This window comes from Pelobates fuscus, chromosome 7 (assembly GCF_036172605.1).
Source record: "Pelobates fuscus isolate aPelFus1 chromosome 7, aPelFus1.pri, whole genome shotgun sequence".
NCBI classification, from domain to species: Eukaryota; Metazoa; Chordata; class Amphibia; order Anura; family Pelobatidae; genus Pelobates; species Pelobates fuscus.
In genome coordinates this window covers 41,706,168-41,727,111 of record NC_086323.1, presented here as the reverse complement: position 1 = coordinate 41,727,111, position 20,944 = coordinate 41,706,168, and the positions used below count along the sequence as shown (strand labels likewise).

The 20,944-nt window shown below is 37.6% G+C and overlaps 1 protein-coding gene across 17 annotated transcripts in view; it reads right to left on the bottom strand.

The window, feature by feature from the left end:
* ADGRL2 (adhesion G protein-coupled receptor L2) overlaps positions 1-20,944 on the bottom strand; it is a 154,803-nt gene that overhangs the window by 22,451 nt on the left and 111,408 nt on the right. For 10 of the 17 annotated variants that reach the window (XM_063427972.1, XM_063427973.1, XM_063427980.1 and 7 more), the window contains exons 6-14: positions 7,666-7,962; positions 7,302-7,405; positions 6,934-7,119; positions 6,495-6,533; positions 4,053-4,236; positions 2,850-2,972; positions 2,368-2,573; positions 1,106-1,279; positions 334-543 (exon numbers count right to left, since the gene is read on the bottom strand). In XM_063427972.1, the coding sequence (XP_063284042.1) occupies positions 334-543; positions 1,106-1,279; positions 2,368-2,573; positions 2,850-2,972; positions 4,053-4,236; positions 6,495-6,533; positions 6,934-7,119; positions 7,302-7,405; positions 7,666-7,962 (1,523 nt within the window). The remainder of the gene's footprint in view (positions 1-333; positions 544-1,105; positions 1,280-2,367; positions 2,574-2,849; positions 2,973-4,052; positions 4,237-6,494; positions 6,534-6,933; positions 7,120-7,301; positions 7,406-7,665; positions 7,963-20,944) is intronic. The other 7 variants (XM_063427975.1, XM_063427988.1, XM_063427989.1 and 4 more) reach the window with 1 other exon arrangement.

The window sequence follows — 20,944 nt, the reverse complement described above, 5'->3', positions numbered from 1 at the left end:
TTAAGTAGCAATTCAACGTATAGGGTACATCTATAGAATGACACTGGTACAAAAATGCAACAGTCACTCAGAATGGCAATTAAGTGTATTGTAACACAGGACTGAAGCTGCAATTACATTATTTCACCAGAGTTTAAAAAAAAATTAAAAGTAGTAATGCAAATGTGTAAACTTTGTGATGACTTGTATTAGAGGGAATATATATATATATATATATATATATATATATATATATATATATATATATATATATATATATATATATATATATAGATGAGTGAAAGAAGGATTGTTAAATTCAACTTAAAGAAAACATAAGAGTCAAAGGCCTACCACATAATCTGTCTTGTTTATGCCAACCAAGAAAAGAAATTCAGCGATGAAGAGATTGATGCAAAGGTTCTTGTGAATTGTGTTCCGATCATTCTGCAGGCCACGGAAAAAGCAGAAAGTGAAGATGCAAATGGCGAGGCAGACAAGAGAGATCACGATCCCGACCCACGTGATTACAGTGAGCAGCAACTCGTGCATGTGGTCCTTGAACTGCAAACAGAAATGGTAAATTACTAAAGCTGTATAACAACAGACTTGATATCACAAACAGAAAGATTGTACTTAAATTAAAAAAAAAAAAACTAAAGCATTTCAGCTGCAAATGTCAATCTAATTCGGTCTCTGGCTGCTCAACTCTTCTGATCATGCAGGAAGCAATTTTCCTACGCCCCCTGTTTAAGCCAAGGCATCTTCATTCAGTTTGTACATATGGTTTAAAGACAAACATGGAAATAAAGAGCAACAAAAGTGTTGCATAAAAATTAGTAAAGGGATGTATTGAGTCAGAAAATGCCAATTTCATTAACAAGAGCCATATACAAGTAATGGATGTCGATTTTCTGACAATGGCAGGATGCATGAATCTGATATAGAAAGAAATTTAAGACAAATTATGTTTTAACAAGTTTAACATTGAATGTCAATTAACTATAGAAAGCACAAGTTCAGATTTGCTGTTAAACAAAATACAAATGTAAGCAAATATCAGGGAAACAAACAGAGGTTTTATTGAAGAATAAGTCCATCATGCAGCATAAATGGACACACTCACCGTAATCTCTCTATGGGCCATCAGTATGGCAAAGTTTGTTAAATGGCTGCAAGCGCAAGTGGTGTGTGTTCGGTTTGTTTCTACAAGTCGGCAGCCTTGTGTGGACCAATACCCCATCATAGTTCGCTCCGAGTAATTCCAAAATGAACAGTTGGCATTAAAATAATTATTGGGCTGAAGAACAAATAAAAATGTTAGGAAAAAGAATAAACAGTGGTGTAAAATATATATATATACATATATCTGAACATGTGTATTGTGTGGATGTATAATAGTTCATTATACTTCAAAAATAGTTCAAAAATACTGAGCCCAAAGTCTGAACTCATCTTTTCTAGGCTTGGCAACATATATTCATATAAATACATGCTGGGTTATTTAAAGCTCGTCCTCAAACGGATTACGGCTGGCAGGCTACAAAAATATATATTTGCCCTATTTTCTAAGATTTTTTTGGTTTTTTTTTACCAGCAAGGGGCCAGAGAGCTTGCATATGAACTCTGAGTATATGTATTGATGTAGCAGCTACACCACTTAAGAGTTGCTACATGCCAACTGGCATGTGACAGTTCATTGTCTTCATTATATTTTAAACTGAGCAATTGGATCTCACATAATGGATCTAACAGCATAACTAGAGTTACAAAGTCGCAGAAGTTAAAAAAAATATATATATATATATATATATATATATATATATATATATATACTTCAAAAGGATCTTCGAAACAGCAGCAGTTTCTAAACCATACAATAAAGAGACCTGCAAGGCACATGCTTGCTCTCAGAAAAAGGCTGTTTATCCCCCTCCCCATTCCACCCCAAAATGGAAAACCTGTGTATTTACTTCTTAAATTCATTTTCAATCAAGGGGAAAACAAGAACACGACAGGAAATGTTCTTTAAATGACCTATCATCCCATTTCCCTTGGAGGCCCCTAAATCTACTAATTTATGCAGAGTAATAGAAGTTTAGATTTTGCAGTCCTGCTGCTAAACGAAGAGTTAATTTTCACTCACAAATTAATTCGACTCATTTACATTTTCATGTTGATTACTGAATTAGCTTTCATTAAGAATACACTTAAGTTCTAATAATCACTGAACCGGGTTCATTTAATTTTATGTTCATTGACTCAAATAAACTCTTACTCTGACCTAGCCGAGCATTTCAAATCCTAATGAAAACTTATTTTTACTTATCCTAAACTGCCGCCATTTTGCTGATTTTATGGCGTTTCACTTAATTCAGATTAACTCACATCAATGTGTTCCAGTGTAAAAAACACAGGATCCGTTAGGTACACGCGACTGGACTCTTTGTTTATGGAAGCTGCGATGATGTGCGAGTTTACAGCAATTGTGTTGTTCCGACCAACCAGTTCTGGTGCTAGCTTTATTGTTGCATTTTCCGTGCTAAGAAACTGCCCGAGGCTTTTGTAGAGAATGAAGACAAACTTTGCGTGCCCTAGCACAAGGAGAAATACAAACCATAAGCAACAAACGATGCAATGCTGAACGTACGAAATTAACCAAAATCAGGGAAATAAGTTTATAATGACGTCTACATTATCGTGTTCGAGAAAAACATTGTAGAAATTAGAGCTGTGGTACAGATGTTTCTGCAGCTCGTAGAAAGCAAAAGAAAGAATAGTGCACATTTCCTAATAAACAATTGGCGATCTAAGGTTTCAGAGCTGGTAGGTTTAACAAAGACTTGAAGACCATGTGTCCCCTGACTTACCGTTTCTGCTGTTTTGTTTAACGGTGTTTGCTGAGAGCTGGATCAAATTGCCTCCTTTATTGCCCTGAGGAAATTTCAACTCTTGCACCTGGCCCTCTGTGCTGAGCACGGCCACCTCGAGGACTAGTTAAGGGGAAGAAGAAAGAGGGAACACGGAACCATTACAATGCAGCTATTATAAGCCTGCTCAACATGTGCAGCACAAAACACTGAAACGGTTCTGCTAAGAGAAAGCGGCGCTTAACTTATATGAAAGGCACATTGAAATCTAAATCTTCAGTCAACTTCATGGCATTATAATGTTACATTTCCAGCTATTCGGCAGGCTTAGAATGCAGTAATAGAACTCTATATATCTGCAAGCTTGTGAATTCTAAATACTTATACTTCACACGTCAAACTCCTACGGGTCACCTACCAAAGAGGGTAAATGAGGTTAAAAACCAGGATTTTCAAGCAAGTTCCAATTCACCTGACTTTTGTAATTATACCCAATATTGAAGAGTGAAGGAGCAAAAGTTCAGTTTGAAGAGAACCTAATAGTTTCCTTTTTAATATGGAGACCATTTAACCCCTTAAGGACCAAACTTCTGGAATAAAAGGGAATCATGACATGTCACACATGTCATGTGTCCTTAAGGGGTTAAAGAAATGTGTATGAGATCAATGGTTTCAAACATGGATATATTTTAGAGATAGTCACGTTGCAGAATAACAGAAAGAATGCTGGCTGTGAATGGGATAATGCTATCAACCTAAAAGACAAGTTGTGCTTAATCACGGAAATAAGAAATACCACATTTTTCTTCTATACTAACCCCAAATCATTTCAGAAACCAATTCATCTGAATTGCTTGCCCTTGCATTTATAATATACAAACGATTTAAAAAAAAAAAAATGAAATTATTATTAAAGAGCATTCTAAAACACTGAATCATCTAAATTCTGTAACAAGTTTTTTTTTAATCAAACTTGTGATAAACAAAGAACATATATAAAATAATTAGTAATATTAAATAACTGTACAAAAAAAATTAAAAATTAAAAAATAGCACAAACAAATCTAAAGGTAAACCTTTATAAATAACACCACCCGTGTCTCATTGAGTGCCAGAGATATACCCAACACAGTGCTTTGCAGGGTACTGTGTATACTTCTGGCATCCACAGGTTACACCCAGTAATTAAGTGATTGGACTTACTGATATTTTCTGTGGGCATTGAAACTCTTGTAGGATCTACCAAGTTGTCAGCCAAGATGAAGGCACTTTCTTCTAATGTATCCAGTAGCATTGTGGCAATATGCGCTTGTTCCGAAGAGTTCATGTCCCTCCAAGACTGCAACGCGTCAGGTCTCAGCAGGTTATCCACTGTATCAACGATAGCCTGGGTACACACATAAGCATTTGTTAGACACCCGTGGAAACGTATCACAATTATTGAGAGTTATCTGCTAACCAGAAAAAAAATAATAGTGATACAGTGAACCCATTTAAGATGAAAAACAATAAAAATAAAAGTAGTACAGAGGAAAATGCTGCAAAGTAAAATAGTGACCCAGGCGAATGAGGAACATGCATGAAAAAAAAAGAAAACCAGAATATACAGCAGGCACATGATTTAAGACATTAAACAACAATTCTAAATATAGATCAAGAATTATAAATTCAGATTTATGTATAGGGTTTGCATATAACATCCCTTACAAATATAATTATGTTGTATTTGATTTGATATGATTTGTGTAAGATTTGATAAAGAAATCAGCAGAAAACCGATCTGGGTTCCAGGGAGGCTTCAGAATTCCCGACAGTATTAGGAGTAGAAAAGATGGAGCTAGTGAGCGCCTTCGGAACCTCTACAAACATTTGAAGGCGGTGGGTAACTTGATCTAAAACTACTGCACAGAGGAACCTTAGTGAGGTTCCACAATGAGGATATAATATACTGAAGAAGCTGGAGGAGATGCTGGTAATCTGTGTGCAGAGGATCGCTAGGTCAGATGTCACAATCATGCATTCCCAGCTATAGTGAATAGAGTCAGATGAAAGTCTAAGCATTTTTTTTTACAGCTAAATGAGCCTCTTGCTGTTCTTAAAAGCTTCGAATAAAATGCTTTCAATCATTCCGCAAAAAAAACAAGGAAGAAAAAAACCCACAAACCCTGCAAGAATTAGTATATAATTTAGAGATGCAGTTGAGTGGAGATTGTCCGTCTCATGGACAGCATGATTCAGAGGTTAGCGCCTCTCCACCAGCAGTGAGGTATGACCCAGTCAAAATGATTAGCAAAGTCAAGTGTCTCTGATATCATTTTTAATCTGTGCGTGATGACAGATTTATTAACGATTTCTCTGAATATTACAGAGACACTGCACTTTGAGGTCAAGATTCAGCCTTTTAGGCCCCAACAGCTACAACAGATGAAACAAAAAAAAAATTGAAAGAAGGAAAACTTCAATAATTTCACACTAACTACTCTTGTCTATCACACTAATTGTTTAATCAACTTAAAGCATGTTTTTATTTAATGCACAGATAATGTAGCTTGCATTAAATCAGTCACTTTATTGTGGGATTGTGCGATTTACGGTCAGCTAATGTGAATTTAAAGAATAGGGAAATGTGCTTTGGTGACTGTTAAAGACCTTCATTTGTTATGCAGAGGGAGAAATGCTTGTTCACAATATGACAATGTGGGCAGGCAAATGAAAAAGAAGAAGGCTGGTAAAGGCACTTGGAGAGAGAAGATTAATTAGCTTAATCCATCTTAATATCCTCTTTCTGTCTCCATAAATGGGCACCAGGTAGAGAATGAAAGGGGTTTTCACCAGACCTCTAAAAAGAACTAGGGCACGAGATGCTGCCACAAAATTTAACTGTCAAAATGCAGGTATATTCATTAGCCAGAAAAAAAAAAGAAAAAGATTGGAGCATCAAGTCTGAATGTCAAATGACTCCTGTCATTGGGATGGGATTGCTCTAATTTGCATTGTGTAAGTCAGCTTTTGATTTGCAATTTAAAACATTTTAGCAGCCTTATCAGAACCATGGAACTCATTTGAGACGGAAAGAAAATGACACTGGGCAGAAATGAAAGATCATTCAGCGTTGCATATAACCAGAACGACTGAGTGAAAAGAAATATCTTTGTATATGTTCAAAAATAACATAAAAAATGTGCAATCCCCAGCAAGAGATATATAGTCAAATGTCTGTGCAAACAATATATCAATTTATGCCCATGGGTAAGAAAAAAAAAAAATATATAGTGCTAGTCAGAATATCAATTATAATTATCAATTTCAATTATCAGGTGCTTTTTGTTCTGACCCAAACATAATGCAAAACCCTAACTACAGTCTGTGATAAGAATAGAATAGAAGAGACTTTAAGGAGTGTACGCAATGCATACATATATGTCATGGCCACATTCTTTTGCAGAATCTTTGAAATGGTGCATTTTCAATCCAAATGATTATCATTGGGTTACAGACGGACTATAGGAGGAGAGCAGTCCAGAGCTACAGCAGACATTTATCACAGACTGGTGGGTGAAGGGCATGCAGAATGGGTGGCGAGAAGGTGTGGCAGGTAACTGAGGCAGAGGAAGAAGCAGGGAACAACAAGAGGGAAGGTGATACCTTAAGATAAGCCCTGCATGTCTTCTCTCGCTTTTGAAGCTTTTTAAAAAAGAAAATGAGAATGTTAGATGTAAAAGGAGACTGGTTAGCTGTATGAATGTGTTTTACATTTAATTTAGCAGGGTGCAGGGCTGAAAGGTTTTTGACATAAATACTGAAAGTCAACAAATTGTAAAATATATATAGGATGAATAAGCAAGGTATACAACTCCTAACATAGGAGAAGGTAGAAGGCTTGTCCATCCTGAATATGTCCATAGCTAAAATAAAACGGAAAGAAAACAGCTTTGTAATCACCAAAAAAAAAAAAAAAAATTAGACAACATTTCTCTGCAGGAGGCTGGTAAAAAAAATGATATTATATATATAAGGTTACTACAACTAAATACACTTTGACAGTTCCAACATTTTAGGGGAACGTTTAACAGTTTGACTTTACCTTGGTATAACTTCTCCCAACAGTGTCCTTTTCGCTTGGTTTGAGTTCTTGTAACTGGGCATCAAGAATGTCAACTAACTGCTCCATCAATCTTACTGACGAACTTACATCTCCAGCAAATATCTGGCTTTTGGTGTGTTTTGCCAGCTCGTTGGCAAGGCTGGCAGCATTTTCCCCACCTCTAATCTGTAATGACAATGAGTACAGTTTTACCGCTGGAAACGGGTTTATAAACTAAAAACCAGCACCTGGCTAATCTAGCAGTTTAAAAATTATCGAGTTGCGTGTCAGAGGGAAGTGACCAACGCTACAACATGTCAGGACAGAGGGTTAACATGGCTTAAAACGGGCACATCAAGTTGACAAACCTTCTGTGCCAGCTGGTTCACCCAGTGCGATGTGCAGTTACTCAGATCTGGACCACTCATTTTCCAAGTTCCACTGGAGATCAAGCAGAGGTATGAGGCCGTTCCTGGCAGATTAAAACAAATGGACCCCAAATCAAAAAGCTGAACAAACTTCAGACAAAACAGTTACATTTATACTAGCAAATTTCAGTAGCTTGCTGAACTTTTATAACTGCACACAAAGGATATGGGATCCTCACAATTTTAAAGGGTTTTATAGACATAAAAAAAAAAAAAAAACACAAACAAATGCAAAATACTTTTGTTAGTTACATGAGGTTTTTTTCACAAAAATCTAGCTTGAAACTGAATAGAAAGAGTATACCTCGTGTCCCTTTAGGGCAGGGTCGTTCCACTATTATTCCTCGCTGTGTCTGTGGCCAACTTATTCCTCTAGCCTCCTTTGCTTCACAGAATCGCTCAGGAAGTGGAAAGACGCTGGTCAGCGGAGGATTTTTTGTGGTAGAAATTACTGGTGGGGGTTTAGAACCTCTGCTCCCCTCTTTTGTACCTGCGGCTACGGTTGTGCTAATTAAAGCTTTCTGGGACGTGGTGGTCGTTGTGGATACGGTGGTTTCAATCTGTTCCACAGAGCGTGTTTCTGATACTGCTGTTGTAGGCACTGTAAGAAACAAATTAAAAGTTCATCGTAAAGAAAAAAAAACATGTATATACATTACACATATATATATATATTTAAACTGGCAATCCTAGTATTAGATGCACTGTGTAGGTTAGGTCACAGTTCGTTATGCTGGGTGGATATTTTTTATTATCATTAGTTTTTTGTTTTTATTTTAATTGTTTTGCTCCATAAAGTTATTCCTTTCTGCTTCTCCAATTCAACCAGGAATATTTATCTTATTTGCTTCCAAAATTCTGCTTTACATGTTATGATTTTTTCATGTTGTTGGGAGTTGCAGTTTTGCAGCTCAGGTATAGTTCAGTCGTACTAGAAAAAGCTAAGCACGCATCACGATTGCCACGTCCTGGTTTGTAGAAACAAAAAGGACTGCCTTTTCAGCAAATGGGTCATCTTTAGCTATCTGTTTAATTTTACGGTTTTGAATAGTTTAAAGCATTTAGTATGCAATTCATTAAACGCGTCCAATTGAAGCACAAATATAATCTCAACAGTGCTCCCTTCTAAATGAGTAGCTTTGGGTTGGGGAGGTAGTATTGCCAACACACAATTTCACCCCAGGTGTCAATTTGTTTGTCTGTCATTCCAGTCTTTCCACACCACCTTGTACCTCTTAACCCCCACCTATCATTATTGTGGCATGGCTGAATAGGACAACTGTAAAAGATCTTCTTCTGCAGGGTCTGGCACTGAGTGACTACAGAGCCCTGTTAGACCAGGAAGAATAACATGGACATTTTCTGCTGCTACAATGTTACAATGAATGACAGTGTAAGGATGAGGTGGCCTATCCTCCTCCTTCCTCTTGCTTGTCTCAGGACAGACTGCCTCAACCCTTTAGAATGTTAGAATGTTACTGCTCCCTCCTGATAATCCCAGAATTCCTTCCTTCACCTTCTGTTAACTGTTGTGTGGACCTTCTCTAAACTAATGGAAAACCTCTCTATTCCATTGTATTGCTTTGTATAAACGGTGTTTATGGTCTTAATTATAGCCATATGAATTGCACAGGAATACACTGCTTGATGGCACGTAATAAACGAAAGCCATCAATGAAAAGACATGTTTATCTGGATCCCAGTCTTTTCCTTAGCTCCCATCCAGAATCCTAAACTGACCAATTCTCAACCAATGCACAAAGCTGAACTAGAGACTAATACTTGCTGAAAAGAAGCAAGACAAGAGCTTTGAATACGGAAGTTTGAGACATACACAATCAGCTGCCAGTGTCAGTGCTATCGTGTGGCTAATAATGGCTCAGTATAGAATGAAGAAATACAGACATCCTAGCTATATGAAACATTTCGAGAGGGCAGGGGGCTATGAATACAACTTGCCTCCTGGGTAAACTAATCGGTCAGATACTACTCTGTGTAAATAATATAAAGGTCAAAAATATTAAAAGAATGCACACTTATAAAAAAAAAAAAAATAATAAAAAAAATTGATATATATATGTATGCGCTTTGGGTATGTGCTAAACAAGGATATCACATAATTGTCAGAACACAGTGACAAAGCAGATGCTTTGCAGCGCCACCTGGTGATAAGAGGCTTTCATGCACTGATGCTGCGTGCACTACCCCTGTATTCCTGCAACAGCCATAGACACACAGATCACAGTGCTACGTGCATATGCAATATGTCTTCATTTCAAACTTATCATCTCCACTACCTCCAACAACGTTTACTGAAATCAACTCTGTTTTTCTCTCACTCTAAATAACTCACACAAAGGTTTCAGATGCATGAAACACTCTGCAAGATATATCATCATTGAGGTGTTTACTTAGAGTGTGCTCCCTGCATTTAATAATGCTATTAAGAGGTTTAAGAATCATAGGTTTCCCTGTTCGTTCTGACATTTCCATCTGGACAACATCCACTTTCTACCTGGATAATATCCAGTACTGACCCACATTTCTTATGACTCTCCTCCTTTGTTTAGAATTACATCCTAATTGGTACTGTACTAAAAAATGCAAGGAATGTTATCCTGCTTCCTCTTATAAATACAATGCAGTAATGGGAGAGGGCAGGCTGAGAAAAGAATATAAGAAACATTGCTTTCAGAACACGTTCCCCAACACTCCAGAGTATGGTTTGCCCCACGTATCCCGATACCCTGTTCAGTCTCTCACTGTGCGATGGTGTTTTGATGGTTTCACATGTGGAAGCATTTGTACAAGTGTTGTCTCCACCATAGTAAAACAGGAGTTGTGACCGGTGAATCCTATGAATTTTAAGAGATTGCCTTTATCTTACATATGTAACTGCTAGAACAGAATGTGCGGAGCTGGAAATCTGATGTGCGGAGCGAAGAAAAGAAAAATGGAAATCTATCACTCACGACAAAGCGTTACCAGTGAGGAAAGGAGAATAGTTCTCCCTCTGTAAGTGAAGAGCAGATGATGTATTTGTCTGGAAGATTTGTTTCTGTTTCATTTAGCAATTCGGCTCCGAGACGTGATGTATGACAATATGAAAAGGCCTTTCATCAGTACATCGAGGCATTTGTGGAGGCCATGTTACAGGATTTATTTTTCGCTCAATCTTGTATTACAAAATTATGGCTAAAGTAATGCTCCAAATGAGATACATGTTCCTAAAATTTAGATATACTCTATCTTGTCAGAGATTAGTGAAACAAAGAAGCACTTTAACAAACTAACTCAAAAAAGAAATGAAAATATTTTATATATACATACACATGTAGATAGATAGATAGAAAGAACACAGTTTATATTAACAATGGCAACTTTTTAATAATTTGAAGAAAAAAAATAAGATATAAAAAAAAAAAAGAGAAAAATCTAATGAAAATAAACAAATATATAACGGCAGCTTCTGATGAGCTCATTTTGTTTTGCTATAAATTGCTAACCAGAGTATTCAAGTAGCACAGTCACTAAAATGATCTGCCCATTAATCAGTTTCAAATAATATTTCCAACAGACTGTTCCAAGCTATTTATAACAAAGTTATAGTACGATTAGCTGCAATCAGCATTTGAGCATCTGATAATTTCAATGTGGAGGTGGTATTATTGGAATTGTATCACAATGTTTAAAGTCTTGGTGGCAGTCACTGAGAAAACTGCAGATACCAACCAAGGTCTAACAGCCAATTAGAATCCGCAATTTACTTGGCAGTTCCTAGGTTAATACTGTGAAGGAAAAAAGATGTGCCCACCACGTCCAAGGTTTGATACAAAGTTTACTTTTTTTTTTTTTAATCAGTGATATTACTGAAAAGCTTTGAAGTTTGAATGCAGAAAAAAGAATAGAAAATACAAAAAAGGAAAAAAGTATCAAATAAATATAAATGTTCTAATATAGTGAACAGGCACAGGATCATATATTCTTTTCCATTATGTACATATATATTTGTCTCTATATTTTATTCTATTCATACATACACACATATATATATATATATATATATATAACTAAAACAAGAAATTAAAATGTTTTATATATATACACATACATACCCATACACCTATGGGTTAATCCAGCCTCTAGTGGCTGTCTCACTGACAGCCGCTAGAAGCGCTTCTCACTGTGATTTTCACAGTGAGAAGACGCCAGCGTCCATAGGAAAGCATTGAGAATGCTTTCCTATGGACTGGCTGAATGCGCGTGCGTACGGGGAAAGAAGGCGGAGAGTCCCCACCGCCGAGGGAGCCCGGAGGTGGAGAAAAGGTATGTGTTTAACCCCTTCCTCACCTTAGAGCCCGGCGGGAGGGGGACCCTAAGGGTGGGGGGGACCTAGAGACCCTATAGTGCCAGGAAAACGAGTATGTTTTCCTGGCACTATAGTGGTCCTTTAAGGTTATACAATACCGATAGATTTAACAATATCCTGAATAATATTGGTACCTCAAGAGAAAATTGAACATAATGCTTTGAGAAAAAAAAATTAAGTGCAAAAATGTGTTGGCCATCAATGTGGCTTAAATAAATCAAAATCCTTAAGCAAAAATATACATTTGTCGAGAATGAGGATTATACGGAGTACCTGGGTCTTAAGATTAGCAAAACATGGCAAATCTTCAAATATATATAGTCCTTTTAAAGAAAATAAAAGAAAACAATGACAACATGGTCAACTCCTCAACTGGCTGATTAGGAGGAATAAACAGAATTAGAATGGCGGTTAAATGGCCTTCAGCATTTCAGAACTCTATACAGTTGACGGGAAAAATTGCTTCTAGTGTAAAGAAAATGTAGTTGCGCTGAACTTCTAAAGATACTTTAAACCTACACATCTATTCAGAAAATAACTATAAATAGATGTGGTGAATTCAACAATAAATGGATTGAGATGACTTGTGAGACTTGCACAAAATAAACAGAGAGCTTAAAATTGTTTTGTAGCATTGATTAGTTTGTCTAAAGTAAAGAAGGGTAAAGTAAGATAGTTTTCAAATCCCTGTGACTAGCTGTTTAGTAAATAGACCCCTACGGAACTCTGTAATTGCTCTCCTCATTGGGTTAAATGGAAAAGAGCATAGCCAATTATTTTAATTTCAGATTCGTTTGTACGATTATGAAAGATAAACCTACAACACAAATAGGAGAAACAAAAAGGGTCTATGCAGAATTCTTGACACAAGTATAATTAGTCAGCAACCATCAAAATGTATTAACAAATCTGGATTTAGAGAGATTATGTAAAAATTCCGATTTATGCTTTAGAAAGTACTGATGTACGTCAAACGTAAAGAGCAATACATGTTCTATGTAAACATGAAAACACAAACCATGATATAAAAAAACCTGTAAAATATTATAAAGGTTACATTTTAAAATGATACTTTCTGAAGAGAATTGCCAGATCCAGAGCTTTTATCATCGTTGATAGGTGGATTAAGAGTATGGTTGGATGTATTCTTTAAGAAAATTGGGCCAAACATTTGTATTAGTTTGTCGTGGATCCCAAATAATTTGAAGTTGGGCAATAAATATTCACAACATAGATTTAGACTATTCTTAAACATTTTTTTTGATGGTGTAATGCATGGGTCCTCAAACTCTGGCCCCCCAGATGTTGCTGAACTACAACTCCCATGATTCTTTGAATTACACAGATAGCCAGAGAATCATGGGAGTTGTAGTTCAGCAACATCTGGGGGGCCGGAGTTTGAGGACCCATGGTGTAATGGATTAGGGATTTTCTAAATATTAGTTGTCTTGTCCTGGTGTTAATAGGATATCAGATTTCTGGTAATGCACCAAAAAAAAAAAAAATTAAATAGATCCTTCATTAAAAATGTTAATGAAATATATTAATTTGGGGTGATTAGATTTGCTACGCATGTTCCCTATTGTCAATAATATAAAAAAAAAAAAGACATTCCTTGCTGTTTTAGACAACCCCATTATGAAACAATACAACAATCTGTAAACCTCTAACTGCAATGACCCAAGGATTTGTAGCTTCTGTTGGGATTTCAGCAAAGACCATGGTCCATCAGCCAGTTCTGATCCTCCCGCTGATTCAGCATTAGAGACACGGTATCCTTGACACCTGCTGTACAGTTGCTATAGGAATATCAGGCACATACCGGCTGCTGCTTATTCAAAAACCATGCACTTGGCATCAAGTTTTTTTTTCCACATAATGTTCTATTGGAAGTATTCTTGGGTACCTATAGTATTCAATTAAAATGATGGGTAACTATGAGGACTGTCATTTAAATATCACTGTGCAAAATGAGATAGAGTCAACAGAGAGTTGGTGACTTTTATGCACCATAGCACTTGATGACCCCGCTCTGTGACTTTACGTGGTCTTCCGCTTCGTGGCTGAGCTGCTGTTGTTCCCAATATTCCAATCATACCACTTACAGTTGACAGTGGAATGTCTGTCAGTGATGACATTTCACAAAAGCATCTTATCATATTACCACGCTTGAACTCACTGAGCTCTTTGTAACGACCCAATTTTTCACAAATGTTTGACAATGCACACTGAATGTCTACGTGCTTGATTTTATACACCTGTGGCAATGGGTCTGACTGAAGCACCTGACTTCAAGAAGGTGTGTCCTAATACTTTTGTCCATATAGTGTAAATATGTCGACATATATAAGCACAGACATACAAAAAGAAAGCAGGGCGGGATTACCAATTTGCTAAACCATTTAAAAGTAACAATATAACTGTGCTATACAAAAAAAAAATGAATATGACTGGGTATGCGGACACTTTGGGAGAATAGTTAAATGCCATTATTGAGCATAGAAATGATACCTTTCAAGATTTGTGAGCCCATATCTGTTCATTGACCATACAAGGGATATGTATCACAGACAAGGTGCAAACAACACAGAAAAAATAATAAAGTTTTATTGATAATTAGTTAAAATCAGCACCAAATGCCTCGAATACATTAGACTGTTCAAACATTCAATGTGGAAGAAATACAGAAAGAGATATAGACTCCAGCTTAGATAGACGTAACTAAATTGTAATAAAGTTGATACTATGCAAATAAATCACTCAAAATAGCAGAGTGGCTAAAAAACAGCAACATAAGTGGCAAAAAGTATCAACTTATCATGTGTAGGGGAAAATCTGAAATATATCTAAATTAATCCAAATGAATGGAATCAATAACATATAAGAACCCAAAGATCCCCTGATAAAACCAGATCCTATGGTATAAATCAAAATCCTATACCCTAATACACCTACTCGAATTAGACTAGCCCTATAAGTATCACAAACTGTGAATAAATCGAAAGGACAGAAAGGAGTAAGTTAAGTGGAAAAAAAAAGGGGTAGGAAAAATAAGGGTTCTTATTGCTCCATGTAGACTGTATAAAGTAGAGGGCAGGAATTCAGCCGGCAAAAAAAGATAGAATCCCTGCCTAAATAAAGCGTATTAAATGGTAACTAGCTACCTGGAAACAGTCTGCAAAATAGTGAAAAAACACACACCCATAGCCCAACGCGCGTTTCGGCGATAATATTCGCCTTTCTCAAGGGCACAAATACAAAGGGATGATCCAACTTGGGCAACTAATCAATGGTAACATATAATCAAAGGAAATAAACCGTGAATGTGTTTCCTTTCTTAGAATATTGTACTGTTAAATATATCAAATATAAATTCATATAAATAACAATAAAATAAAAGTGTGACAAAACCTGACAAAATAACTCAGAGAATACACACCAAGATCAAGTCATGACCAACAAACTTAAAACGTTTCTATTTTGATAGAATTGTGCATTCTTCTGCAAGAGGGATAATTATTCTTCTGCAACTGATCAACCTAAGCCTTCGCTACGACAAGACTAGATCTGCGTATGGTTCTACGAACTTGTTACATATACACAGCATTTATACATAAAACAAAAAAAAAACTGAAAAATGATAACAAACCTATAGTTGAATAACAGTATAGGTCTTGCGTGAAAATAATTAGTGGAGCTTCTTCCCACCATGCCCTGATTTCAGGGATATTTTGGCACGCCTGATTAGACAGAAACACAGCCCAGCCTGGCATGCATGTCTTGATTTAGAGATTGAACCTTTCATGAACTGACTAACATGGCTGCGACAGATAAACCAAATATAAAGGAACATCTCTTTTAAACAAAGAGACTAAATACAGCAGAACCACATGTGAAGATAGTGAAGAGGTAAGTTGTGTGTTTATAAAACGTGGAAGAATATTAGATGTTATACATGCACCGTTTGTATGACAAAGAGAAGGGGGGGAAAAAACTACAAAGCAAAAGAACTGACAGAGCCAAAGCTTTACAAACCCTTTCCCCTTGATTTATTTTGGGGAATTCAGAAATACGGTTTTCACGACTGCTTGGAATTTCTTTGTGGGGAAGTCTACCATGTTAAACGTGCATTTGAAAGCAGACTGGTAGCACAAAAGGCAATCTCTTGGCTTTCGAGTATCTAAACATAAAAATATCTCACGCAACATGACAAAACAAAACAAAAGTGTAGATCAGGTGAGGATCAAAAAGATACCTTCAAAAATACCTACTCGTCAGAATGCAATTCAAATAAGCACATATGTTTCTTTATTCCTCCCATCAAGACCTTTTTGTGGTTCATGTTGAAATATTTGATGTGTCTTCATTATTGAAGATTGTGGATTTGCTTGAGTAAGGCTTCCCTAATTTCCTGTAATATTTTATCTAAACTTGCTGGTCTTTTTAAAAAAAGAATTGTACATCACTGCAGAATATGACGTGCTAATACAAAAGACATAGTACTAACAAAGTTGTCTATTACATTTTTAGGTTTTTACTTGCATGCAAAACCTTTTTTGCTCCCCCAGTCTACAGGGCCCCCTCATGTTGCAGCCGCCTGAGCACTCTAAAGAGAGCCTCAGGCGGCTGCAGCACTGCCCGGACCGGCGCATTCATGAGGGCGCACAGCGCTCCCTCCTGCCATTCCCTCAGTGTAGTGTGGCCAAGCTCCGGTCCGCGGTTTCCTGTACCCACTGAGTCAACACTTCCTGTCAGTTCCGGCTGGGTACAGGAATCAAACTCCTGTACCGCAGACCGGACCGGAGGTCGGCCATGCTACACAGGAAAGGAAAGGGGGGGAGGGGGGGGGTTTGGGGAGGAGAGTAGAGTAGAGACCACTAATTGAAAATGGGGGAGAAGAGGAGAGTACACTAAGGGAGGCGGAGGAGGAGAGTAGAGACCACTGGGGGTGGAGGGGAGGGAAGAGGAGAGACCACTAAGGGAACGGGGAAAGCTCTATCGGGGTTAGGGGGTAGGAGAGAGCACTAAGGGATGGGGGAGCACCAAGGGATGGCGGGAGGGTAAGAGAGAGCACTAGGTGACAGGAGGGGAGACAGTGGGGCAGAGGAGAGCACTAATGGACATGATGGGAGAGCAGTAAAGGACAAGAGGGGAGAGAGGCTGAGGAAGGGGGAAAGAGAAGCACAAAGGGGCTGGTAGGACAATCTCTCTCCTTCACACTACACACACAATGCTTCCATATACATACACAGAAACACAATGCATCCCTACACACACAGAAACACACAATGCATCATACACAGAAACACACCTTGCATCCCTTACACATACAAAAACAGATTTACACAATGCATCCCTTAAACACAACCAGAAATACACAATACATCCCTTACACACAAACACACACTGCTTTCTATCCCTCACACAAAAACACACTGCATGGGTGGAACATGTAAGTGGACTTCTGGGTGGGCCTTATGGGCATACTCACCTACGGCAGCAAAAATCCTTGCACCGGCCCTGCCAGTCTATTATTGCTAAGCCTATCATACCAGTTTTCTGATTGTTCTAAAATCAGGTTTTATGAAACGTTTGTACAGCACTAAAAAAAAAAAATAAAAAAATAAAAAAATGTTGTTTGGCCATGGAATCTGGCAAAGCTTGTGTGGAACTATTGTGCCGTATAAATCCCAAGATACTATGCTCTAATTAGTATAGATGTAATCACTGAAATCTGTATTAAAATGAGTCCTCTCACATTAGCCCGGATTTAAGGTAATTCCTGTGCACCTCTGGGGACTGGCACTTATGACAGGTTTCTCTTGTAGTATAATTAGACACAAATCAGGTGAGCATTTCATTCTGTGATATATTTCACTGGAGACCACATCTTATTTTCATAAGGGATGAAATGTCTGCACGTTAAACAGTTCCTATTTCTACAAATATACATGTGTCAAATTGCTGGCATACCTTGCACAGGCATATTCACTGAACATTTGTAATCTACATTAACTTAGGGTGGCCAGAAATCGACAGTCAACATCTTGAAAACACAAAACACATTTGATTATCCTTGTGTCTAAATTGTGGTACCTGCACATATATAAACTTCCTTGTTACATCCTTGCAATTTTCAAAACATCCATGGTGAAATATCGTACAAAAAAAAAAAAAATATCCACCCTTCAGACATCAGGTAAGTAGTGACAAGGGTCTACAATAAAGGGCATTAAAGTATTAAAGCTATAGGAACTATGCACTATCCCAAAATAAAATGTAAAGTCCCTTTACCATGTATATTAAGGTATCTCTATGGGGCGCAATAGAAATTATATTCTGAATGTCGTATGTGTGTTCTGTATGTGTTATATGTGCAAAGTTGGTGGGAGATGGGTGTAATACATAAGGCAGATGACTGACGAGGATTGTACGTCACATGAATGTGTTCTTGTTTGCAAATTGAATTTGTCAAGGACCATTTAATTTTTGTTGCGGTCATTAACACAATGTGGTTGGTAAATATAAGACACACACACACCAGCAAATATATAGCTTAAAAGACGCGCTTGTCTAAAGAGCGCCTTTCTCACTTCTATAAATGATGACTAAAAGCAGATGCAAAATGTTGTCTATGCATTTGTCTATTCACTTAAAGTAGCATGATGCATTTAAATATAATTTAACTTTTGTCTTCCAGGCCCATGTTAAAAAATAACTATTACAAATGGAAACATTGTTTAAAATTAGTGGGAATATTGATCGACAGACTATTAGTAGGTTATGTTAACATTACTCAAACGAGTTGGAAACAGATCATTACAAAAGCTATTCTGCTAAATATGTTTTTAATATACCTTTCAAACCAAAAAATACATATATTTATATGTAGCAGCATGATTAAAGGACCACTATAGTGCCAGGAAAACATACTAGTTTTCCTGGCACTATAGTGCCCTGAGGGTGCCCCCACCCGCAGGGACCCACTCCCGCCGGGTTCTGGGCTGAGGAAGGGGTTAAACTTACCTCTTTCTCCAGCGCAGGGCAGGGAGCTCTCCTCCTCCGGTCCTCCTCCTCTCCTCCCATTCGGCTGAATGCACATGCGCGGCAAGAGCTGCGCGCGCATTCAGCCGGTCTCTGATTTTCACAGTGAGAATCACGCAAGCGCCTCTAGCGGCTGTCAGTGAGACAGTCACTAGAGGATTTGAGGGCTGGATTAACCCATTTATAAACATAGCAGTTTCTCTGAAACTGCTATGTTTATAAAAAAAAAAATGGGTTAACCCTAGCTGGACCTGGCACCCAGACCACTTCATTAAGCTGAAGTGGTCTGGGTGCCTAGAGTGGTCCTTTAAAAATGTCCTTACAATTCTAATTAATGACCATTCCACCCAACACCACTCTGGTATGCGTTGGAGCTTAACAAATATATAAATTTCACTAATAAAACCAAACACACACTTTGGGGATTCATGTGGTTGTATTTCCCAGCGCCATAAAAATCCTGAGCAATAGAATTAATCTGGTTCCAGGGTTTATAAACTGCCATAAATTCCCCAATTCCCAGTATTCTAAAAAATAAAAATAAAAAAATGCAAACTCAGTAGGAAAAAAGGGTAATTTGAGGACAATGCAAGTAGCAAGAATACAATGAATGTTTATGCCAATAGTGTTTTTTTTGTGTGTTAATAAACTATGAAGAGTTGTGATAGAATGCGAATCAGAGCGCAGGAATGAAATTTATATCAAACAATATCCCCAGTCAGCCCACATCCTGCACGGTCACAGCCTCTAGAACTGGCAGAGATTAAACACTGATCTATCTACCATATGCCGCTTGGCTCGATACATAGCATCCCAAACAGCATAACATCGTCCAGAGGCCTCCCTCTCCCATTGCTCTGTGGTGAGAATCTCCCATCCCCCCTGTGGCTCGATACTTTGTAGCCATTTACCGATCATCATGCATCTTTCTACTCCCTCTGTATGACTTAAACATACACAATCCATACAGCACAAGCAGTTCTTTGAATTGTTTGACTCGATTACCTTGAAAAAGGTCGTATGACAAGATTTACTCTCTTTAAAACAGAAAAATTAATACCAAATGATGGAGAGATCCCGAAGAGTTATTAGTATGAAAATGCTTGTAGTTAATAACATTAAAAAAAATTATAATAATAATCTTTGTGACTGCAGCAGCCATTTTGGATATAAAACGTGTTGTATGGAGAGACAGCGGACTTTCACAGAAAATGGCTACTTTCTCTATTCTATGAAATCTAGAACTTTAATTTACACGCACACATATATAATAATCGGGAGGGAATTTGGGAGACAGGATCAGAATACAAGAGAGGAGAAGTCGAGTGGTTTATAAATGTTTCCTGAACGCCTGAGATCCCATTATTTTCCAATAATAAACACTTCACTGTTACATATCTTTTGTGTTTCGGTTACTGAAAGAGTTAAGTTAGTGTTTTGTGTTAGTGTACTGGTTAGGTGTTACTATAATACAAGGGTTAATATGTAGTGAAGGAGTTAATATTTAGTACAGTGTGAGAAGAGGAGGGCTTAACTGTAATCTCAGCACAGTCCAGTGCGGGAACCATGTCAGACGAGGACGGATCTCTGCATGTGTAGATAGTGATGTGATTATATATTTGTGTGTGTATAATATATATATATATATATATATATATATATATATACATACATACATACATACACACACACACACACACACACACACACACACACTATATGTACATTAAAACACCAATTGTGTGTTGTGATATGATTCGTACAAGACAGGCATTTGCTCCTGAAGGTTACTACACATGGACATCTGGACTCTCCAAATAAGAATTATATAATAGTCCGAGATACCTGTCCTTACAGGTGAACAGGTTGGGGAAAGCAAACATCTTGGATCAGCTATCCTGTTGTCACACAACCCCTTAAAGGACCACTATAGGCACCCAGACCACTTCAGCTCAATGAAGTGGTCTGGGTGCCAGGTCCATCTAGTGTTAACCCTACAGCTGTAAACATAGCCGTTTCAGAGAAACTGCTATGTTTACATTAGGGTTAATCCAGCCTCTAGTGGCGGTCTCATTGACAGCCGCTAGAGGTGCTTCCGCGCTTCTCACTGAAGACGCTTATGTCCATAGGAAAGCATTGAGAAATGCTTTCCTATGGACTGATTGAATGC